The 23,488-nt window shown below is 50.7% G+C and overlaps 2 protein-coding genes and 1 long non-coding RNA gene across 5 annotated transcripts; 2 read left to right on the top strand and 1 right to left on the bottom strand.

Annotated features, from left to right (window-relative positions):
- The first annotated feature begins 680 nt into the window (after positions 1–680).
- Positions 681–11,758, top strand: LOC147345108 (uncharacterized). Of its 3 annotated transcripts, XR_015154549.1 has the most exons (5): positions 681–819; positions 2,077–2,122; positions 10,565–10,625; positions 10,931–11,082; positions 11,348–11,758. It is a non-coding gene; the product is annotated as an uncharacterized LOC147345108 (long non-coding RNA). The 3 variants fall into 3 exon arrangements; XR_015154548.1 differs by lacking the exons at positions 681–819; positions 2,077–2,122 and having other exon boundaries at positions 10,486–10,625; XR_015154550.1 differs by lacking the exons at positions 681–819; positions 2,077–2,122 and having other exon boundaries at positions 10,486–10,625; positions 10,917–11,082.
- Positions 11,759–12,498: 740 nt separating this feature from the next.
- LOC147345107 (lysine-specific demethylase 2A-like) lies at positions 12,499–18,295 on the top strand. Its single transcript, XM_086374926.1, has 2 exons — positions 12,499–13,267; positions 14,561–18,295. The coding sequence occupies exons 1-2, from the start codon at positions 13,088–13,090 to the stop codon at positions 14,732–14,734; spliced, it is 354 nt and encodes a 117-aa protein (XP_086231052.1). The 5' UTR covers positions 12,499–13,087; the 3' UTR covers positions 14,735–18,295.
- Positions 17,386–20,668, bottom strand: LOC147345106 (cardiotrophin-2-like). The gene is made up of 3 exons (XM_086375597.1): positions 20,646–20,668; positions 20,242–20,440; positions 17,386–17,876 (listed from the first exon to the last, which is right to left on the bottom strand). Exons 1-3 carry the CDS (start codon positions 20,666–20,668, stop codon positions 17,418–17,420), a joined length of 681 nt encoding a protein of 226 aa, XP_086231723.1. The 3' UTR covers positions 17,386–17,417.
- Between the last annotated feature and the right edge of the window lie 2,820 nt (positions 20,669–23,488).

The raw sequence follows: 23,488 nt of genomic DNA, 5'->3' as shown, positions 1-23,488 counted from the left end.
GAGAACCCAGGAGAACTGATCTGTCCCGTGGCTCCCAGTCTCGGGTTTTATGGTGATGGGGTTTGTTTTCAGATTGCTGTGGCCAATCACTCTGATTCAGCATCCTTGCTGGTGGTGCACACATGGCTCAGCCAAGATGGATGCCAGTAAGAAGGATCCTGGGAGGTGGTAGAATGCATGGCATCTCCTTCTGACCTTTCCTGAACTCTTCCAGTTGGTGGTGGCTTGTTAGTTCCGTCTTCCTTTCTAGGACTTCTGTTGTAAAATAACTCACGCAAATGGTCACTATGGTGTCTGGCTAGGGTAGGCGATTTTGGTCAGTGTGCTTCCCCTAACAATATGGATGGGCAGAGGGTAACAGAGTATGTTCAGAACAGGAAGTAGGACCAGGGCTATGTAATGGGGGACAGCGGGAATATGCTTAGCGTTCAGGTGATCACTTGGAATATCTCCAGCTACCCATGCTGAGGTGATTTTTTTTTTAATTGTATTTATTTATTTTTATTTGTTATTTTGGCTGTGCTAAGTCTTCATTGCTGTGTGGGGGCTTTCTCTAGTTTCAGAGAGCAGGGGCTATTTTCCTGTTGAGGTTTGTGGGCTTCTTATCGCAGTGGCTTCCCTTTTTGCAGAGCACAGGCTCTAGGCGTGCAGGCTTCAGTGGTGGCTGCACATGGACTCAGCAGCTGTGGCTCTTGAACTTAGGTGCTCAGAGGCATGTGGGATCTTCCCGGACCAAGGATCAAACTGGTGTCCCCTGCATTGCCAGGCAGATTCTTAACCACTAGACCACCAGGGAAGCCCCCATGCTAAGTTTTATTTGTAAGTGAGCAAGTACCATTGTCACGGGCTCATAAAGCATGCTAACTAGGGACTCAGACCCTTCAGGAGCGAGGGCCAGGCTCAATCCCCCAGACAAAGTGCAGAGACCAGCAGAACCACTAGCTGAAGCCAGGAGCAGAAGGGAGGGGCTGGGCTAGAATGAGTGGGTGTAGAAGAGAGAGCTGAGAGAGATCAGCTGTGTCTAGAGCTAATCCTCCTTTCCTAAGTTTATCCAGAAATTATGATCAAGCAGAATCCTGAGGAAGTTGTACTGGGATGAAGAGAAGTTAATAGGAGAAGCCAGTAGATCTGAACAGCGCCAAAGTGGACTGTAGAACATTGTTGGTGCCCCACCCAGATTCTTTTGCCAACAGCACACCCTTCTCCCATGTCCCCTCCTCTGGAGAACTGCCCAGCACCTCTCCTGCTGGAAGAATTTGGCCAGTGGTGAAAGTAACTTCGTGATACAGTTTTGGCTCCAGAACTTTCTCTAGATCAAATGTGGTCAGTTGAGATCACATTTTTGCTCAGCTTTTTATCACCGACATACCTTGATAACCCTATTTGTCTGAGAACATTTCCCCAGTCGCTTGGTCCAGAATTTCCATCACGGACTATATCAAACTCAAAAGCTTCTGCACAGCAGAAGGACCAATTAACAAAATGAAAAGACAGCCTGTGGAAAGGAAGGAAAAAGTTTGAAAATCATATATCAACGGGGATTAATATCTAAAAATGTAAAGAACTTAGTGTAGCAAGAAAAAATAAAATAAAGAGGAGGGCACTTCCCTGGTGGTGCAGTGGATATGAGTCCGCCTGCCAGTGCAGGGGACTTGGGTTCATCCCTTGTCCAGGAAGATTCCACATGCTGAGGAGCAACTATGCTCTCACAGCCATAAATCAATACTCACCATTTAAAAAATACAGTAAGAATCATCTCATCCAGGTGAGAAAATGGAGTTTTGAAGAGCTGATGTTACACAATGCCCCAAAGATAGAGACGATGCTGAAAGCTCAACTTCTCTGTACACCAGTCCTGAATAAAGTCTCAGAGGCAGAGTTTTGGGTAAAGTAGAAAAGGAGCGCTTTATTGCTTTTACAGGCAAAGGGGAACACAGTGGCTTCATGCCCTCAAAAACATCTGTCCCCCATCTGGGGAAGATAGTGAAACGTTTTATAGCAATTGTTCAGAGAGGGCATGATCAACTTGTAACATTCTTCTTCTTTTTTCTTTTATTTTTTATGATATTGAATTAGCCATACATGAAGAGCATGAACATTCTTCTGATGGGTTGGTGGTGAGGTAAGTAGGGGTCCATGGTCTCAAACTTCAGGTCCAACTGGTCAGGTGTCTACATGCTTGTGGACAGCATACCGTTGTTAACCATCAAATTCTCCAACCTAGAGGGGATTTTGGTATCTGCAAAATAGCTCAAAGATATTGTGTGCATCCCTTGATGGGGAATCAAGCTCTTACCCCAAGGCTACTCTTACTTTTCTTGGCTTCTCCCTGGTTTTGCATCCCTGCCCTCCCCTAGTGAACAACTGCTTGAATCTGCCCATTAGAACTCAGGGAAGGCCATGGAGCCTGAATGAACGTAGTTTCCTATCATCAAAGAAATGCAGGAGGAGACTTCCCTCATGGTCCAGTGGCTGGGACCACATGGTCCCAAGCAGGGGCCCGGGTTTGATCCCTTGTCAGGGAATAGATCCCACATGCTTCAACCCAGTGCAGCAAATAAATAAATATTTTAAACAACAAAAAAGGGAGGACACAAAGACCTTGTGTCCAGGAGCCCCACAGGGCCCTGCACCGAGGTAAGGCCAGATCTCCACAGAGTCTCATTCTAGATTTCAGTGGAAAAAAGAATCCCCTGGGTTACTCTTACAAATATAGATTCTTGATTCCCACTCAGACATTCCATAGGTTCTAAGGAGCCCCTAGTGGTAATGAACCCACCTCCCAATGCATGAGACTTAAGAGATGTGGATTTGATCCCTGGGTCAGGAAGATCCCCTGGAGGAAGGCAAGGCAACCCACTCCAGTATTCTTGCCTGGAGAATCCCATGGACAGAGGAGTCCAGTAGGTTGCAGTCCATAGGGTCAAAAAGAGTTGGACACGATTGAAGCGACTTACCAAACATGCCCCAAGCACTAATGCCAAAGAAGCTGAAGCTGACTGTTCTATAAACACCCACAAGATTTTCTAGGATTAACACCAAGAAAGAAAAAAAACAAAACAAAACCGGATGTAAAGATGTCCTTTTCATCATGGGGTATTGGAATGCAAAATAGGAAGTCAAAAGATATCTGGAGTAACAGGCAAGTTTGGCCTTGGAGTACAAAATGAAGCAGGGCAAAAGCTAACACACGTTTGTTGAGACAACACACTGGTCATAGCACACACAGTCTTTCAACAACACAAGAGGCAACTCTACACATGGACATCACCAGATGGTCAATACTGAAATCAGATCGAGTGTATTCTTCTCAGCCAAAAATGGAGAAGCTTTATACAATCAGTAAAAAGAAGTCCTGGAGCTGAGTGTGGCTCAGATCATTGGCTCCTTATTGCAAAATTCAGGCTTAAAATAAAGAAGCTAGGGGAAACCACTAGGCCATTCAGCTGTGACCTGAATCAAATCCCTTATGATTATACAGTGAAAGTGAAAGTCACTCAACAGGTTCGACTCTTTGTGACCCCATAGACTATACAGTTCAAAGAATAATACTGGAATGGGTAGTGTTTCTCTTCTTCAGGGATTTCTCAACACAGGGATCAAACCCAGGTCTCCCGCATTGCAGGCAAATACGTTACCAACTGAGCTATCAGTGATTATACAGTGGAGGTGACGAATAGATTCAGGGAATTAAGATCTGGTAGACAGACTGCCTGAAGAACTATGGACAGAGGTTTGTAACATTGTACAAGAGGCCGTGACCAAAACCATCCCAAAGGAAAAGAAATGCAAGAAAGCAAAATGCTTCTCTGAGGAGGCTTTACAAATAGCTGAGGAAAGAAAAGAGGTGAAAAGCAAGGAAGAAGAGAAGGAAAGATATACCCAACTGAGTGCAGAGTTCCAGAGAACAGTAAGAAGAGATAAGAAGGCCTTCTCAAATGAACAATGCAAAGAGATCAGAAAACAATAGAATGGGAAAGACTATAGAGATCTCTTCAAGAAAACTGGAGAGATCAGGGGAATATTTCATGCAAATATGGGCACGAGAAAGGACAGAAACAATAAGGACCTAATAGAAGCAGAAGAGATAAAGACCAGGTGGCTAGAATATACAGACGAACTACAAAAAAGGTCTTAATATCCCGGGTAACCACGACGGTGTGGTCACTAACCTAGAGCCAGACATCCTGGAGCCTGAAGTCCAGTGGGCCTTAGGAAGCATGCCTATGAACAAAGCTAGCAGAGGCGACAGAATTCTAGCTGGAGCTATTTAACATCCTAAAAGATGATGCTGTTAAAGTGCTGTACTCAATATGTCAGCAAATTTGGAAAACACAGCAGTGGCCCCAGGACTGGAAAGGGTCAGTTTTCATTCCCATCCCAAAGAAGGGCAGTGCCAAAGAATTTTCAGATTATAGCTCAATTGCAATCATTTCATGTGCTAGCAAAATTATGCTCAAAATCCCTCAAGCTAGGCTTCAGCGGTATATGAACTGAGAACTTCCAGATGTATAAGCTGGGTTTAGAAAAGGCAGAGGAACCAGAGATCCAATTGCCAACATTAGCTGGATCATAGAGAAAGTAAGGGAATTCCAGAAAAAACATCTATTTCTGCTTCATTGATTACTGGAAAGCCTTTGACTGTGTGGATCACAGCAAACCATGGAAAATCCTTAGAGATGGGAATACCAGACCAACTTACCTGTTTTCTGAGCAACCTGTATGAGGCTCAATAAGGAACAACCGACTGGTTCAAAATTGGGAAAGGAGCACAGCAAGGCTATATGCTGTTACTCTGTTTATGGAACTTTATGCAGAGTACATCATGCAAAATGCAGGGTGGATGACCCACAAGCTGGAATCAATATTGTCAGGAGAACTATCACAAACCTCAGAGAAGCAGATAATACCATCCTACTGGCAGAGAATGAAGAGGAACTAAAGAGACTCTTCGGAGAAGGCAATGGCACCCCACTCCAGTACTCTTGCCTGGAAAATCCCATGGACGGAAGAGCCTGCAAGGCTGCAGTCCATGGGGTTCCTGAGGGTCAGACATGACTCAAGTGACTTAGCAGCAGCAGCAGCAAAAAGCCTCTTGATGAGGCTGAAAGAGGAGAGCAAAAAAGCTGGCTTAAAACTCAACATTCAAAACACTAAGATCATGGCATCCAGTCTCATCACTTGATGGCAAGTAGAAAGGGAAAAAGTGGCAGCAGTGACAGATTTTATCTTCTTGGGCTCCAAAATCACTGCAGAAGGTGACTGCAGCCATGAAATTAAAAGATGCTTGTTCCTTGGAGGAAAACTATGACAAATCTAGACAACATATTAAAAAGCAAAGACATCGCTTTGTGACTAAAATCCTTATAGTTAAAGCTATAGTTTTTCCAGTAAGTAAGCCTGTATACATGTAACAGCTGGACTGACCCTTGCTTCACCAAATCAAGTGGAATTCAGATCATCTTAATGGAAGAGAGAGCTTTAGGCAGCTGAGATCTAAGCCCTCAGGCTTCCTAATTTCCTTGTATGACCAGTTAAGAGTTTAGGGGGCTGCCCTGGGCTTCCCAGATGGTGCTAGTGGTAAAGAACCCACCTGCCAATGCAGGAGATATAAGAGATGTGGATTCCATCCTTGGGTGGGGAAGATCCCCTGGAGGAGGGCATGGCAACCCACTCCAGTATTCTTGCCTGCAAAATCCTATAGACAGAGGAGCCTGATGGTCTACAGTCCATAGGGTCACAAAGGGTCTGACATGACTGAAGAGACTTAGCACCCAGGCACTCTGGGCCTGGGGTGGGGTGAAGGTAAGCACATTCCAGGAAGGGAATGAAGGCAGAAGGCCTAGTAGCAGCTGCTGGAAGAATTACATGAGGATTCAGAGTTTTCCATGGAGCTCTGGAAGAAGAATATTTGGAAGAATTCGGAGGAATACAGGTAATTGGAAGAATACAGTATTGTGCAGGAGGCCATGGTCTTAAAAATCCTAGATTTTTGAAAGAATAATCTCAAACGCTCATGTCTAAATGGACAAAAGCCTGAGGCTCCCAGCTCACTCTGGATAAGGTCAGGAATTTTGCATCATAACTGCTTAGCATGGGGCTTCCCTGGTGGCTCAGACAGTCAAGACCCGGCCTGGGATTCGGGAGACCTGAGTTCGATCCCTAGGTTGGGAAGATCCCTCGGAGGAAGAAACAGCAACCCACTCCAGTATTCTTGACTGGAGAATCCCCACTGGCAGAGGAGCCTGGAGGGCTACAGCCCATGGGGTCTCAAAGACTTGGACACGACTGAGCAACTAAGCACAGCACAGCACAGCTGCCTAGCATAGGGTTGGACACACAAGAGGTGCTTAATGTCCATTTATGTGATGTAGCAGTGTGGTCCTCAACCAAATTTTACAGAAGATTTTTAAGATCATTTCTTTATAACTGTGTGGGGTTTCTTTGCAAAGGTAGTCCAGTCATTTGTCTGGTTCTATATTCAAATGGGTCAAAAAGGGAACTTCCTTGGTGGTTGAGTGGTTAAGGACCTGTCTGCCGATGCAGGGGACATGGGTTCACTCCCTGCCCCGGGAAGATCCCACATGCTGAAGGGCAGCTAAGTCTGTGTGACCCAACCGCTGAAGCCCAGGAGCCCTAGAGCCTGTGCTCCACAACGAGAGAAGCCACCGCAATGAGAAACCAGAGGACCACGAGGAAGAGTGGTCCAACTCGGGAAAACCCACATGCAGCAACAAAGAGCCAGCACGGTCAGAAAGAAACTCACCACACGGACGATTCAAATGCCTTTAAAAAAGAGAGAAACTTTTGCAATGTTCAAAGCCCCTGCTGCAGGAACGCACTTAAAGCATCCATCCCAGCTCCCAATCAGGAGGGGGCATGCGTGTGTGCTGATTTGCTTCAGTCCATGCTAAATTGTTACAGTAGAGGCCGACTCTTTGTGACCCTATGGACTGCAGGCCACCAGGCTCCTCTGTCCATGGGATTCTCCAGGCAAAAATACTGGAGTGGATTGCCCTGCCCTCCTCCATGGAATTTTCCCCACCCAGAGATGGAACATGAGCGCCCTCCGTCTCCTGCATTGGCAGGTGGGTTCTGTACCACTAGTGCCATCTGGGAAGCCCCATTAGAAGGGCACAACTCTAAAAAGAAATGTGATCGTATCTATGTGATGAATTTGGAGAGGTCTGGGGAAACGTGTATACTGGCAACACCCACTGACAGTAGCAACTCAGCTAGTGTTGCCATCAGACCCTCCAGGGACACTGGACAATGAGCTCTACTGAAGGGTTCTGTGACCATTAGAAGCCACACCCATGGTTGGGTGTGTTACTTCCAGAACTTTCATCAACCAGACCCTGGCAACTTCTGTGGAGCCTTGTTTTCAGTGATTACAATTGCAAGGGTGGCTGTCAACCTCTTACAGAGGCATTTTGTGTTCACCTGCCCACCATATTTCAGTGTAAATTAATCTCCTCTCTGCTTTTTAAAAAAACTATTTATTTGGCTGCTTTGGGTCTTAATTGAGACAGGCAGGCTATTTCATTGCAATGCACGGGCTTCTCTCTAGCTAAAGCACATGGGCTCAGTAGTTGGAGGGCAAACTTAGTTGCCCTGTGGCATGTGGGATCTTAGTTCCCCAATCCAACCACTTCACCTGCATCGGAAGGCCGATTCTTAACCAATGGACCACCGGGGAAGGCCCTCCTCTCTGCTTTCTGAGTAGTGTCCCATGTGACCAACAAAGGAGCTGCCCCAGTGCATGTCTTAAGGAGGGCGCTTGCCCAGATAATCCTCTACGTGACAGCTGTCCCTTCACTAGGAGCCACAGAAAGCTGTGTTTGTCATTACAGCTGTTTACAGCCATTGCCAGGGAGTGCTAGTGGTCAAGAATCTGACTGCCAGTGCAGGGGATGTAAAAGATGTGGATTTTATCCCTGGATTGGGAAGATCCTCTGGAGGAGGACATGGCAACTCATCCCACTGTTCTTGCCTGGAGAATCCCATGGACAGAGGAGCCTGGCGGGCTACAGGCCATAGTGTTGCAAAGACTCGGTCCTGAGTGACGTGACTTAGCACACACTCACAGGCATTCTAGTTCTTTTCCTTCCAGGCAGAATGTGAAAAGAGGTCCTAACTCTGCCCACTTTGAAATTAGGGGAGGCTGTGGAGTAGTCAATACTGTGTGAGCACAACTGTGCTGTGTCACTTCTGGGCAGAAGCTATAGAAGCCAGGCCATGTTTCACCAAGTCCTTCTCCCTCTATTCATCGGTGATTGGGTGGTGATTATGGAAGCTCATATCCAGATGGAGCTTCTTCCCTTGGCCTTAATCCCTGGGTAACTAGAATGGGCAGACCTCTCCCCAGTGACCAACCCTAGACACACAACATGAGCCCGAATCAGACCTTAGTTGCTGTAAGCCACCCAAACTTGGGTGTTCTTTGTTACTGCAGCATAACTTCACCTGCTCTGACTGATACAGAAGCTATGACCTTCTACACAAATGCAGGAAAGATCTGGATCTTCCGGAAGAGTACCCACTGCTGAAAAGGAACCTCAAGATCAATGGGCTGCTCCCACTCCTAAATTCAGTGAGCTCAATCCAAGGTTGTGGATAGTTCTTCGAGCCGGCAGGAGCCCTCCATCCCTTTCCAGCAGCTCCCCACTGGAGACTGAATGGTGCTCCTGTTTCTGAATGTGGTCTGCAGCCCTAGTCCCTCATATACGAAACCCCACCAGTGACTGCCATAAACCATCTTTCCGATGGTTCTTAGACAAAATGTGTAAATAAAGTGGACAGAAGACAGAAATTTTTGTGCAGATGAAGAGACGTGTGGGTGCTGTAAACTCGGGGTTCACTTATGGCAGAGAAGGTCTGACTGTTGTTTTTATATTTTATTGTCAACGTGGGTGGATCATAGTATTTCCAACTCATATTTTAAGTAGATCTCCTCAGTCATTTCGGTCGTTCTGACTCTTTGTGACCGTATGGCCTGAGGCTGCCAGGCTCCTCATTGCATTGGATTCTCTAGGCAGGAATACTGGAATGGGTTGTCATGCCCTCCTCCAGCAGATCTTCCCCAACCAGGGGTTGAACTCCTGTCTACTGCATTACAGGGAGATTCTTTACCAATGAGCCACTGGGGAAACCTGTTTTAAGTATACAGGTATAAGTATACTTTTAAGTATACTGCTTAAAACCTGTTTTAAGCAGACAAATAATGTCTGCTCATGGTAAAACTGTCAAACTGCAGAGTAGGTTATAAAGTGAAAAGCAAAAGTTCTCCTCTATCTCTGTATGCAGTCACACTCAGCTATCTCTCTATCCAGCCAGCGAGGGGTGCAGGCACACCATCCGGCCCTGAGGTGCTCTCTAGAGTGTGAGAAATGGCCTTGACCTTCAGTAGGCTTATGTCCGAGTCTAAGTTAATGAGGTGGGGCCAGTAGTGCTTCTGCTAGGACTGAAGCAAGCTGGAGGGGACTGTGTGGATCTAGCGAGTACTTGTCTCATCCCAAAGTGTAAGCCACAGTTCTGCACCAGCTGTTTCTTGTTCAAGGAAACAAAGAATGCAGACTCAGTGTTGCTGGATTCCAAGTGAAAGAAATGTGTGGTTCCTCTGCCAAACTTAACACACAGAGGATGGACATGATCAACTGGCAGATGCTATAGTTCTGAAGGTGGGCTCTGAGGCCTTGGGAATCCTAGCTTTAAAAAAAAATTATTTTATGAACTCATTATTTTTCTTTATAATTTAATATTCCTTTCTAAACTTTATTCATTTATTGATGTATTATATATTTTTGGCTGTGCTGGGTCTTTATTGCTGCATGCTGGCTTTCTCCACTTGTGGCGCGGGGTACTCTTTGTTGGGGTGTGCAGGCTTCTTGTTGGCGTAGCTTCTTTTGGTAGGGTGCACAGGCCCTAGGTTCTGGGCTCGGTAGTTGTGGCGCTCGGGCTTTGTTTCTCTGCATCTTCCCAGACCAGGGTTCAAACCCAGATCTCTTGCATTAGCAAGCGAATTCTTTACCACTAGACAGACCCCCAGAGAAGCTCTGAATCCTAGCTTTATCACTCAGTCATTCCCAGTTTCCTCATCTATAAAATGAGATCATAAACAGGATTCTTAGGAGGATCAAATGAGATGCTGAAAGCACGTAAGATATAAGCTTTATGAAGCACTCTTCATAAAGCTTGTATCTAGGGGAAGAGTCAAATGAATCTCATCTGGGAATGACACACATGAAGGGTTTTTGGGACACAAACCTGAAAGATGAAGTTAACTGGGTGCAGGGGTGGGAAGGGTGGAAGGGAAGAACCTAATCGCTAGAGGGACTGGCTCCAGAAAAAAACCTGGGGAATCATGCAAGCCAAACTAAAGCAATGAGGCGGAAGAGGAAACAATCTTCCGGGAGTCAAGGATTTCCTAAATACACTGTGAGCTCGAAGGAGCCTCTCAGTTCAGCCTGAGGCCAGTCCCTGCAAATTTAGGACTTCACATCACACCAGCCAGCCTGCGTTCAATTCCCTGCCAGAAAAACCACATTCACCAAATCTTCCGCAGGGCCCTGGAACCACAGGGGTTGAAAGCGAATAGTTTTGCAGGCAGAGGAGGAAAAAGCCAGGTAAGAAGGTGCAGTGGTAGGAAGCAGGGCCGTTTGCCTTGGCAGCTGAGGTGTCTAGCAGGGAGAGGGAGGGGAGCGCGGCGAGGGGGCGGGGATGCCTCCAAGACTGGTTGGGAATTGACAGCGCCCACAACTTCAGGTTGAGGAATCTGATCTGGTTGTCGGACCTTAGTCAAACGATGAATGGGCGCCCCCTAGCAGCAGTAATCGGTAGTGGACACCAAAGTACTCAGATGAGGGGCGGGGGGAGGAGGGGGTGCCGCTCAAGATGGGGTAGACGGCCTGGCACAGTTTTCTTCTCACAGGCGCGCTAACTCCTTCCTACATGACGGACACCTGGGATCCCAAAACAGCTGGGCTGGAAGGGCCCTCGAGAAAGGAACTGCCAACACGTGCCCTGTGTCAGGCCCTGAAGGTGGGCATTTTCGTGAACATTGTCATAACACTCTGCTTCGAGGTAGGTATCGTTATCCCCATTTTTCAGATGTGAAAAATCGAGGTTTGGTGACTTCCCAAGGAGGGGTGGGGATGTTGTATGACTCCAGAGCCTTTTCCCTGGAGCTCTCCCAACTTGGAAGCTACCGATTCTCTGAGGTTTGGGGGAACAAGCATCAGGTGTGAGGCGCCGAAGCTTTCCAAGGGACAACAGCGTGACAGTAGTTTCCGCAAGAACCACGCCTCCCTTGTCGCCACAACACTGATTACTGTTGCTTTCCTTTAAGAGCCTTCCCCTGAAAGATGAAGTCCTCGTCACACGGGGAGGCGGACATTATAAATTCCTGGATCTCTCGGACGTCTTTTCTCCCTCACCCGCATTGATCTCCACTGGCGACAGAAATTCTTCCCCTCCACTAGCGAGTGAAGGCATGAGACTACATTTCCCAGCAGGTCGTCAGAAGCGGGTGGCGAGGAGAGAAGGAAACAGACTCTCCGTTTCTGTCTGCTCTCAATATGGACTGTCGGCGGTGATGCACATTTCAATAGCGCACGTCCTTCCTCTGTTGAGCTGAGGGGACCACTTCCCCCAGCAGGCACTCGAGCAGAGAATGTGCTAGGCCGCCATGGTTATTGACGTCCTTTTTCCTATTTTCACAGGCAGTAGCCTTAGTGCATGAACTACAAGTCCCAGGAAACCGTCTCTTCTTTCGTCCAGCGGCCATCTTTGCTGGTAGACCCCGCCCTTTCCCCCCCTTCTATTGTCTCGTCAAAGATAATAGAAGGGAGCCGGGAAGACTGCAACTCCCGTCAAGCTTTGCGCCAACAGGAGGGGAATTTCGATATTACAGGCGGGCGAGGTGCCAAGGTAGTATAGTGAGGCGATCGGGAGAAGCTAGGTTGCCTGCCATTTTTATGGTAGTCCCCATATCCTCTTGGTCCTGCCTTCTAGAACTCTAGAAGGCTAGGTGGGAACATCGCACCTCGTAAGATGGACTACTAAGCAGGTGTCCACCCCCTCCTCCGCCATCTTGTTTGTAGTCGTCATTCGCACGCCTGTACGCTCTGCAACCGGGAACCTTGGGGCAGCCAGACTATAACTCCCAGCATCCTCCACTCCCGGTTTGGCACGTCCTCCGTCATCTTGTTTGTAGTTCCCACTGACCGCACCATCCCATTGATCCCACGGTAGCACCAGCGCCCGCGGGACTACTACTTCCGTCGTGCCCTGCGCATGTTAGTCCTGAAAAGTGGTGGTGTTGGGGGATGGAGGGAGGCAGGGGGCGGGGTTCCTTTTGGAGAAGGAGAAAGTAAAGAGGAGGAGGAGGAGGAGGAGGAGGAGGAGGAGGAGAGGAGGGGCGGGGGAGGGGAGAAGGGAGTGAGAGGAGGGGAGAGGGAGGGAGAGGAGGGGAGAGGGAGGGAGAGGAGGGGAGAGGGAGGGAGGGGAGGGGAGGGGGAAGAGAGGAAGGAACTCAGGAGGGATGAGAGAGGCGGCCAGGGCCCCGGGCCGAAGCAGTGCGGGGCCGGGGGTCCAGCGGGACTGAGACACGCCGATTGCCCCCACACCCGTTTCCTGTCCCCTCCATCCTTTCCTTCCATCCTCCAGCTTGAGGACGGGGATTTATTCAAATTTTATGTAAATCTCTATCTCCCGAGGGCCGCGCGCTGAGGGGAGGGGAAGAGGGCGGGGCCGCGCGAAGGCTGCGGGGTCAGGGGCCCAGCAGCTTCCTTCGACCCCTTGGAACCGAAGGGCTCTTAAACTGGCCAAGGACCTTTGGGAGTGGGCTTCGGAAAGGGGCCAGTTAAACGGCCGGGGGCGCTGGGGAGAGGCGAGGTGGGGCGTGGTGAGGGGAACTAGGACTCGAACCCCCGGACTGCGTGGGGCCCAGGCAGAAGCTGTGCACCCTGCGCCCGAGGAGCCCCCGTAGGCCTGGGGAGACTGAGGGACTGAGTCCCCCAGAGCAGTACCTCCCCCCTGGAAGGGCCGCGCCGCAACCCGTGGGAGGGCCTCGCCCCTGGCGCCCGCCATGGCCACTAGCCGCCGTCCCGGCCTCGGCCGGAAGGAGGGGCCGAGCGCCCTCGGTGGGCGGTGGACCCGGGCGTTGAGCGTTCCGCGCCCAGCGCTGTCAGACTACCCCCGCCGCCGATGGTGGCCGACCAGCCGGGAGCTGCCGAGAAGGGCGAGTTGGCTCCCGGACACGTATGAGGTGAGTTCATGCAGCTCCTCCTCACCCCCAGACCTGGGCAGCTCCCAGTCGCATTCATCCTCAGCTCGGCCTCTCTCCACCTTGCCCGCCCCCAGCCTCACCCTCTCTTAGCTCCAAACTCCTCGTCTCCAGCCCTCTTTCCTGTAAGATCTCAACCCTGGGGAACTGGCCTTTCTTCCTAGACCTGGCTTCTCCTTGCAGACCCCTATCCCCGCCTGCAGTTGCAGCCCCAAAGGGCCCTCCCCTGGAGCGCTGGAGGGCTCCTTTCCCCCCATGGATGGGTCTGGAAAGGGGGAAGGTGCGGTGAGACTCTGGATATGAAGAGAGCCTCCCGGCCTGCTGAATCTGTGTGGGATCTTGGAGGATTTGGTTTGCCTGGGAAGAGGAACCCAAGGGATTCCAGACAATTAGGGATGGAAAGCAGTTTGGGAAGCTGGGAGGCAGGGGGCGGTGCACACGAGCCCATCTTGAGTTCTATGGAGATGTCAGGCTGGATTCTAGATTCCCAGGGAATCTGGGAGATTGCCCAGGTTGACCTGAGAGACCCATAAGGAGGCTGTGTTGGAGCAGAGGGAGCTCTGTGGGGAACAGAGTTGAAATTTGGGGCCACGGAGGGCTTCTGAAGCAGCGTCTGAAAGAAGGTCTGTGAGCACTGGGAAGTTGGGCAGCCCGGTGGATCTTTAGGGGTTAGATTGGGTGAGCAGGTTCCCATGAAGGTGAGGAGGAAATCTAGGCTTTAGAGGAGAGGAGTTGGGTGTTAGTAGCTTTTGAGAGAAAAGAGAGAGGTCTGGAGTTGGCAATCAGGAATCTGTGGGGATCTGGGAGGTGAATTTGGGTGTTTCAGCTTGGGGAGAGCCGGGGATGGAGCACATTTGGAGAACAGGGGAAGAGCTGGGACCTGTCTCAGGTGACTCCACAGACAAGGAGCCCTGGTTGTCCTGGGAGCTTCGCTGTGGGGATGTCGGTGGAAAGGCCCTTGTCCCCCTGGGTGTCCCTTCATCCTCCCTGGGTCAGGCGCGGGAGTCTGGAAGAAGTGTTAGAGTGGGAGTGAGGTCAGGAAGCTAGTTCTCAGGGCTCCCGGAGGAGCCAGGTGAGCTGCTTCAGGAAGAGGGTGGCCTTGCCTAGAGGGATGGGGGTTCCCCTGACCCCCCGCAGGAGGGGCACCTCCTTGTTCCTTGTCTCCCTGGGTAGGAAGTCAAGCTCTGGCTGCCTAGAAGTAGGGGGAAAGTGCCAGGAGTCTCGTCAGCCAGGGTCCCCGTGGGCCCCCCTGACCTTGCCACTATCCACCCACAGCCCTCGGCGTTGCTGACACCTCCAGTGTCGTCGAGCAGCCCGGTGCCGGGGGCCGGAGCGCGCCAACGACGAACCCGCTGCTGCCCCTGCCGGGCCTGTGTGCAACCTGAGTGCGGGGACTGCCACTTCTGCCGAGACATGATTCTGGGGGGACCCGGGCGCATGAAGCAGTAATGCCTGCCATGAGTTCTGCCACCGCTCCAGGGGGGCACCCTTCCCCAGCTGACGTCAGCACCTATCTGGGGGGCTGGAGGTGACTCCAACAAGGGTCATGTAAAGTTGCCATAGATTTGCTCATGCGTTTACTGGCTGGTTCACATATCCGCCAGACCCATTTCTGTCCTCAGCTTCAAGCTTGAGCCAATGTTAGGGTCCACAGAGGAATCCCTCTCACACCCTACTTCGGGCCTTTCCCAACTTTCAGAGGCAGAGACCCACAGAAAGCTCGGGCCCCCTTGGACCCCCTCCCCAGAGCCAGGAATGGGTCTTTGCCTTCTTTGGCCTCCCAATGGCACCCCACTCCAGTACTTTGCCTGGGAAATCCCATGGATGGAGGAGCCTGGTAGGCTGCAGTCCATGGGGTCGCTAAGAGTCAGACACGACTGAGCGACTTCCCTTTCACTTTTCACTTTCATGCATTGGAGAAGGAAATGGCAACCCATTCCAGTGTTCATGCCTGGAGAATCCCAGGGACAGGGGAGCCTGGTGGCTGCCGTCTGTGGGATCACACAGAGTCAGACACGACTGAAGTGACTTAGCAGCAGCAGCAGCACCTGTGAGAGTGGTCTCGGATTTGAAGCTAGTCTTACCCACTGTGTGACCTTGAGCAAATCACTGTGACCCTCAAGGTACCTCCTCCGTGAAATGCTTCCTTTGTTGAGTTGTAAAGGTCAAACAGCATGGATAAGAAGGTACCTGCTGCCAGGCGCAGCACACAGTAGGTATCCAGGAACCATGGGGTTGTGCTGGCCTTCCTCATCCTTAGTGCTCCCCAGGGCTCCCAAGAGTGGGCCTTTCCCAGTAGCCTTGGGACCAGCTGCATCCTGTGCTCCCCTTGTGACCCCACCGCCTCTGCTGGACGTCATGCGCCGCCTCCAGGCCCAGCTGAACCGGCACGCGCTGCGCCTGCTGCCGCGCTTGGAGGTCGCAGCGCGCTAGGTCCCGGCTCTGCGCGCTGGGGTGGAGGCCGTGGTGGCTGCGCTGGGGGCCGAGAGCCGCGGCCGCCGCCATCGCCGCCGCCACGGCCTCCGCGGGCGTCTTCCGGGCCAAGCTGCTGGGGTTCCGTGTGTGCGGCCTCTACCTCGAGTGGGTGAGCCGACCTGGGCCAGCTGGCGCCGGGGGCCCAGCCTGAACGCCGGGCGCGCGGCCCAGCTCACGGCGCCCTCCCTGGCCGTCTCCATCTCTCCCCATCTCTGTCAGCGTCTCATTGTCCTCCGACCGTTTCCGTCTGTCTGTTTTCTTTGGACGCTTCTCCGTCTCGTTTTCTCTCTGGGTCCTTCTTGTCTCCCTCTACGACCTCCCGTATCGGACATGTCCTTGCTTCCCCCGAGTTTCTCCACCGCTTGCGTCTGCCTCTCTGAGCATCTGTCTGTCTTCCCGTCTCCTGTTTCCTCTTGGCCCGCTGTAGCTTGTGCATATCTCCACCTCATCTCAAGGAAGGGCCACCTGTCACTCTGTTTGCCTCTGTCCTTCTCTCTGTCGTGTCCTGGCCAGGAACATGCCTGTTGGCCCTGTGGTGGAAGGGCTACTCCAGACAAATTTCAGCCACCTTCCCCCAGGGTCACTCCACCTGCTGCTCCCCCAGTCCCCCATCCCACCCCTTATGGCCCTGCCCCCTCTCCCTGTGATGCCCTCCACCCCTTCCCCTCCCTCTGCCCTAATCCACACCTTCTCTTCTCCTTAAGTCAGGTTTATGGAAACAAAACAAACAAACAAAATACTCACCCCTTTGAAGAGTTTTATTTACAAGAATAAATTAATTTTCTGTAAATTTGAACAAGAACATTGAATTTCCCAATATATACAGACGTTGAAAATAGGGAAACACATTTAAGGAGAAAAAGATCCTGGGGTATGGCCTGGTCCCCCCAGCCATCCGCAAAAGCCACACTATAAATAGGAGCTTCAGGAGAGCCCCAGGCCAGGGATGCCATCTGTCATCCCGAAGTGGATATGTCCTGAGCAAGAAACAGATGTGACTCGGGTCCTTAGCTTTTCAAGAGTCACACATCCATTGAATAGGAGTAAGCACTGTAAGATGGGAGTTGGAGCAGTGGACACAGTCAGAGAGGTAGTCTAGAGCAGGAAGTGACCTCCAGAAAAAAGGGAGGCCTGGTTGCTCAGAAAGTCCATATCTTCATACAGGAAGTGAGGTGGATAGAGACAAGAAGGGAGTCCCTGGACCTCCCCTAAATGACAGAAAGGGGACCAACTGTACTCCCCCTGTAGAATGGGAAGTGAAAGTGAAAAGCGTTCATCACTCAGTCACGTCCGACTGTTTGTGACCCCATGGACTGTAAGTGAAGCCTCTTCAAAGAGGTGTTATTTCTTTCCACCCAGGAAGTGAGCCACCAGTACCACTGGAATGGGATTTCATGAGATGCTGTCCATGGAGTCCCACCCAGATCTGGAAGGGAGGCCACAGGACCTGGGCAGGGAGGCCCAGGCATAAGGACTAGAGGCCTGGTCCCCAGGAAATGTTCCGAGATACGTGGTACACAAGCCCTGCTAGACAACATGTGTCTCCTTTCTAGCCAAGAAGCAATGCAGAAAAGAATCCCTGGTGAGAAAAACAAAACAGGAAAGAATCAGCTGTGAAAGGGAAAGGGTTGCAGCCCTAACAGGAATCCCACCTCCTCTATTGAGAGTATTTAGCCTTGAGCTCACCCAAGAAAGTAACAGCTCGGTCTGTCCAAAAGCTGTAGTCCCGGATTATTACATACCCTCGACACTTCTTGCGGTAGGCCGAGTCCCCTAAGGGGACAGGACCGAGGGGGGTGTTTGCTGCGGGGCTGGGCAGGCCCAGAGAAGTCATGATGGCAGCCAAGTTGCCCGCTAGGCCTTTGGCCTTGAGTCTTGCTTCCCAAAGCTGATCCTCCACGATGGAATCGCCACGGTGGAGGATATGCTGGTCAACCATCGCAATCCGGAAGTGCTGGCTGAAGGACCAGAAGGCCTCCTGGGTGAGGCTCAGACGTACTTCATTTTCCAGGCCATGCCAGATCTCGAAGGGCATGTCGGTTGAAGGCAGGGTTTCGAGCGAGAGTGTGGGGGATGAGTAGCCGGGATTACTAAAGGGACGGCCTTGGTCTTGGACCTGCGCAAGAGACAGAGACAGATGAGAGTGAGGGGACCCAAACGCTGCCCTAGGGTGCCCCTGAATTCACATCTGCCTTCCACGAGACTGGCCTCTTCCTAGGGGGAGTTGCCATTCCCTGCCTCAGGGAGTTGATGAAATGTTCTAGCACAAGAGCCCCAGTTCTCTTAGGCTTCAACTCAGCCTCCTCCACATACAACATGTGCAACTTTGAATCACAGCTTCAGTAATTCCCACATGGCGCTGTAATAGTGAAGATGATAAGATGTAATAGACATAAAGCACTTAGCACTTGGCATATGCCTAGGGCGTTAATATCGTTCGCTAATGACATCTTTATATTAATATCATGAACACTATGATGATGTTACTTATTACACTATTTGCAAGCTAAATATATTATTGACAATGTGGTTAAAGCTGTATTTCCTTTTTATTCACATTCTTCGGGGTTAATATTTGTTCACTTGTAAATCATAATATGCAATTATTAATATTAGATTAAGTTATACTATTATTGAGTTAATGCCTTCTCCATTAAATTTCTCATCTCCACAAACCTAGACCCACAGAATTTTAGTGCACACTGATCAATTCACTCCTAGAGCCCATGCTTCGGACAATAGAAGCCACCGCAATGAGAAGCCCAAACACCCCAAAGCAGAGGAGCCCCTGCTCCCAAAATTACAGAAAGCCTGTGACAGCCCCAAAGACCCAGCACAGCCCCAGAGAAAGAAACTAGGTTTTACAGAAGAAAACAAGAAACTAGGTTCGGTAACGTCACGTGGACCTAGAATATAGTACAGTGGAAGAGCCACAAATTCCAGGGCCTGCAGGGGCCACGTGGGTCCCGTCACCTGGAGAAGCAGCAGGTGGGGTGCGGCTGCGGCACAGTGACTGGAGGCCAACAGGACCCCTGTGCCTGTTTCTGACAGGTTTTCAGGTTCAAAATTTGAATAAGCATCGCACGGCCTAAACAAGACATCTGTGGATGAGACCCAGCCAGCAGGCTGCTGCTTTGACCTTCCAGACAGTTTTGCGACCTCAGGTAAATTATTCCCACCTCTAAAGCTCAGTTTCCTGGCCTTTCCCTCATGGTGCACTGGTTAAGACTCTGCCCTGCAATGCAGGGGGTGCGGGTTCAATCCCTGGTTGAAGAGCTAAGATCTCACATGCCTCCCAGGCAAAAAACCCAAAGGATAAAACAGAAGCAGTATGGTAACAAACTGAGTAAGTAATTTACAAATGGCACACCTCAAAAAATCAAAAAGAGGGCTTCCCTGGTGTCTTGGTGGATAAGAATCCTCTTCCCAATGCAGGAGACACGGGTTCCTGATCCAGGAAGATGCCACATGTCCTAGATCAACTAAGCCCATGCGCCACAACTACTGAGCCTGTGCCAAGGAGTGGCAACTACTGAGCCCACATGCCCCAAGTACTGAAGCCTTGTGAGCCCTAGAGCCTGTGCTCAGCAAGGAGGGAAGCCGCCGCAATGAGAAGCCTGCACACCACAACTAGAGAGGAGCCACTGCTTGGAAAAACTAGAGAAGCGCTCAGTGCTGAGTCACTTCAATTGTGTCGGACTCTCTGGGACCCCGTGGACCATGGCCCGCCAGGCTCCTCTGTCCATGGGATTCTCCAGGCAAGAATACTGGAGTGGGTTGCCATTTCCTTCTGCAGTGATAAAGTGTGAAGTGAGTGAAGTCGCTCAGTCCTGTCCGACTCTTTGTGACCCCGTGCACTGTAGCCTAACAGTCTCCTCTGTCCATGGGATTTTCCAGGCAAGAGTACTGGAATAGGTTGGCATTTCCTTCTCCAAAACTAGAGGTGAGCCAAAACGAAATAACAAAGATCCAGCACAGCCAAAAAGAAATAAATACAATGATAAAAATATAAAAAAGTTTTAAAAAATCTAAAAAAGCCCCCTCAGTTCTCTTATCTGTAAAAATGGGTCATAATTCTGCCTCTTAGAGCTATCTGAGGAGCGGAGCCAGTAAGATAATGAGGCTGAATCTCCCAGCATGGCATAGGCTCAGAAAAGCAAGGGCAGAGGTGGTCTTGGACAGACTCATGAGCCTGTAAAAGACTTCCCCTAGGGGCTTCTGACAGTCCTGAGAGGTCAGCCAAGGCACGACCATTTGGCAGATGAGGAAGCTAAGACAAAGTGAAGGAATGACCTGCCCAAGGTCACCCAGCCATGAGTGACATCATTCCTGTGGGCGTGTCTCTAGCTGGCAGAGCCCCTGTACCCCAGGACCCATGGAGGAACCTCCTTCCAGCCTTGTTCTGCCTCCCTTCCCCAGGGCTGGGCCAGGAGGGTGACAGCCACCTCCCCCTCACCCCCTGCCCATGCCCCGTCACTCACGTAAGTCTGCAGCAGAGTGGAAGTCTGCATCTGCATGTCGAGCGCCAGGTTATAGGCTTGATTGACAGACTCAGCTGTGGACACGGGGGCTCCCAAACTGAGAGGGGGCAGCAGCAGGGCCAGCAGGCAGAAGGGGGCTGGCAGGGAGAAATCAGAGGTCAGCACCGGGTCCCTGACCTCCCCTGCCGATTCACTGATTCTTCGTAACAGCCCCTCATATGGATACAGCCCTTGAGCCTTACAGTGGTCATGTGTGTGCCACTCAGGGAAGAATCACCCTGTAAGCAGATTATTTCAAGCCCAGAATATTCCCCTGGGACTTCTCCGATGGTCCAGTGACTAAAGACTCTGAGCTCCCAAGCAGGAGATTCGGGTTCAATCCCTGGTCAGGGAACTAATCCCACAGGTCACAATTGAGCATTTGCATGCCGCCATGACTAAGAACCAGCACAACCAAAGAAGATAAATGTTTATTTTTTCTTTCTAAATGCAATTTTATATAAATAACTATTAAAAAGAAAGAAAAAAATCCCCCTGACCTCCAGACCCAAGTATTCAACTTCCCGCTTGATGTTTTCCCTTGGAGGTTAATGAGCATCTCAAGTCAAAATAGCCACTGCTCAGCTCTAGCTGCCCTGTTCCCCTCCTTCCCTGGTCCTCCCCATCTCAGAAAAGTGCATGTCCATTCTTCCAGGTGCTCATGTCAAAGTCACGGGGTCCTCTTGGATTCCTCATTCTCTCCTCCCTGTGTTCAACCCACACAAAATCCTGTAGCTCTGTCCTGAAAAGGTGGCCATGAGGTCTGTGGGGTTTTGTGTTTGTTTCTGGTCATACTGTGAAGCTTACAGGATCTCAACTCCCTGACCAGGGATTGAACCTGGGCAGTGAAAGCCCGGAATCCTAAGCACCAGACCACCAGGGAACTCCCTGGGTCTGTGTTTCTGCATCCGAGCACTCGTGACAAGTGTACCTAGACTCTGAAAGCTCACTGAGCTGTATACTTAGGACTTGTGCTCATCGCCCAGTTCCTATCTGATATTTTCAATACAAAATTTTAAAGCGTGGATTTCTCTGCTGGGTCAGCGGTAAAGAATTCATCTGACAATGCAGGAGACACATGCTTGATCCCTGGTCTGGGAAGATCCCATTCACCATGGAGCAACCGTTAAACCCTTCATACTACTGAGCCTGTGCCCTAGAGTCCAGGAGTCACAAATACTGAAGCCTGTGTGCCTAGAGCCTGCAACAGGAGAAACCACTGCAGTGAGATGTCCATGCACTTCAGCTCGACAGTATCCACCACTCACTGCAACTAGGGAAAGCTGGAGCACAGCAACGAAGACCCAGCACTGCCATAAAGAAGTAAAAGATGAATCTAGAAGCTATTTCTCTCCCCTCTGCTGTCTCTGCCTCCACCCATGTCTCCCTGTGCCACTTGGAAGCTCTTCAAGTCCAGCTAGATCCCTCCTTTGTCTAAAACTTCCCATGGCTCCCACCTAACACAGTGATTATTAAAGTCCTCACAGTGGGCTACAAGGCCTGGCCCCTCTTTTCCGCAGCATCCCCTACTCAGACTTTGCTCTTGCTGAGCCTTGCCAGCACCATCTTCCAAATCCACCCAGGGCTTCTTCTGATTCTTCAGGGCTCAACTCAAAACCCCTATGGGGACGTCCCTGGGGGACCAAGGCCTAGGACTCTGCACTGCCAATGCAGAGCACTCAGGTTCAATCCCTGGTCAGGGAACTAGATCCCACCTGCCCCAACTAAGCCCTGGTGTAGCCAAATTAAAAAAGAAAACAAAAAAAGTTAAGATCACCAGCAGTGATGTAGATGTGAGGCAGACCAGGATGGCTTCCTTAGCTTCCCTGTCTACATTCCTGAACTCCCAGAAGTTCAGAACTTAAGGGAAGGCCTTAGGTGAAGCCCTGTTCATTCATTCATTCAACAAACTTGCATCACTGTATTCAAATTCTGTCATTTCTATGTGGGCTCAGTGGTATCCGACTCTTTGTGACCCCATGGACTGTAGCCCGCCAGGCTCCTCTGTCCATGGAAGTTTCCAGGCAAGAATATTGGAGTGGGTTGCCATTTCCTTCTCCAGGGGTTCTTCCCGACCCAGGGATCAAACCCATGTCTCTTGTCTTCTGTTTGGCAGGCAGATCTTTAGCACTAGCACTACTTGGGCAGTCGCACTGGCGTGATAATTTACTTATGATCACATGGACTGTCTGTCTGCAGAAAGAAATCCCATTATTTGTCTGTTTCTTCACTGCCGTGTCCCCAAGGCTTGGGTTTCCCTGAGAGTTCAGTGATAAAGAATCTGCCTGCCAATGCGGGAAACGTGGGTCTGATCCCTGAATGGGGACGTTCACCTGCAGAAGGAAATGGCAGCCCACTCCAGTATTCTTGGCTGGGAATACCATGGAGAGAGGGCCCTGGAGGGCTACAGTCCATGGGGTCCCAAAAGAGCTGGACACGACTTACCAACTAAACAGCAACAATAACCCCAATACTTAGATTCCTGTGAGTGTGTGCTTAGTCACTTCAGTTGTGTCCAACTCTTGGCTACCCCATGGACTGTAGCCCAGCAGAGGCCTCTGTTCATGAGACTCCAGGCAAGAATACTGGAGTGACTTGCCATGCCCTCCTCCAGGGGATCTTTCCAACTCACATCTCAAACCCAGGTCTTGTTTCCCGCTTTGCAGGCAGGTTCTTTATCACTAGAGCCACGTGGGAGCCCACTTAGACTACTGCTGCTGCTGCTGCTAAGTCGCATGAGTCGTCTCCGACTCTGTGCGACCCCAGAGATGGCAGCCCAACAGGCTCCTCCGTCCCTGGGATTCTCCTACCAAACACCTAGTAGGCAATCCAGAAGTATGTCTTGAATGATGAATGAAGTCTTCTATGTGTAAGGTTTTTGAGGTTCCCAGCAGATGCAAGAGTAGCCAGGTACCTGAGTCAGATGGACCAGAGGGCACTTGCAGTACCCCCTCCCTCCGGGCCTCAGGACCCTGGCGCCCTGTCTCCCTCACTCACCCAACAGATGATAACCCATGGTCTCTCCTGGATCCTTCCTCTCTGCAGTCTCTCGGTGGTTCTTCGACACCTGTCCTCTTGTCCCTCAGGTGGCTTTATACTTAGGTCTGAGCCCTCGGGGCACCCATGACTGAGGGAAATTCATACCTTGGGGGTTGTGGGGGCAGATGCAGAAGCCCGTGAGGCAGGGGACAACTAGGGAAGGGGGCAT

This window comes from Bos grunniens, chromosome 25, assembly GCF_055505025.1.
Source record: "Bos grunniens cultivar Pamir isolate PY7600 chromosome 25, Bosgru_T2T1.0, whole genome shotgun sequence".
Taxonomy (NCBI): Eukaryota; Metazoa; Chordata; class Mammalia; order Artiodactyla; family Bovidae; genus Bos; species Bos grunniens.
Note: the sequence above shows the minus strand (reverse complement) of the source record. Positions and strands in the feature narration are given on the sequence as shown.

Excerpts from the sequence above, each read along its gene's own strand:
- LOC147345107 (XM_086374926.1), top strand. The coding sequence starts at position 13,088 with ATGGCCACTAGCCGCCGTCCCGGCCTCGGCCGGAAGGAGGGGCCGAGC. Across the intron at positions 13,268-14,560 it reads GGCTCCCGGACACGTATGAG|CCCTCGGCGTTGCTGACACC; the intron begins GTGAGTTCATGC and ends ATCCACCCACAG.
- LOC147345106 (XM_086375597.1), bottom strand. The coding sequence starts at position 20,668 with ATGCAAATGCTCAATTGTGACCT. Across the intron at positions 20,441-20,645 it reads CAAATGCTCAATTGTGACCT|AATCAGTGAATCGGCAGGGG; the intron begins GTGGGATTAGTT and ends GCTGTTACGAAG. Across the intron at positions 17,877-20,241 it reads CCACTCTGCTGCAGACTTAC|GTCCAAGACCAAGGCCGTCC; the intron begins GTGAGTGACGGG and ends TCTCTTGCGCAG.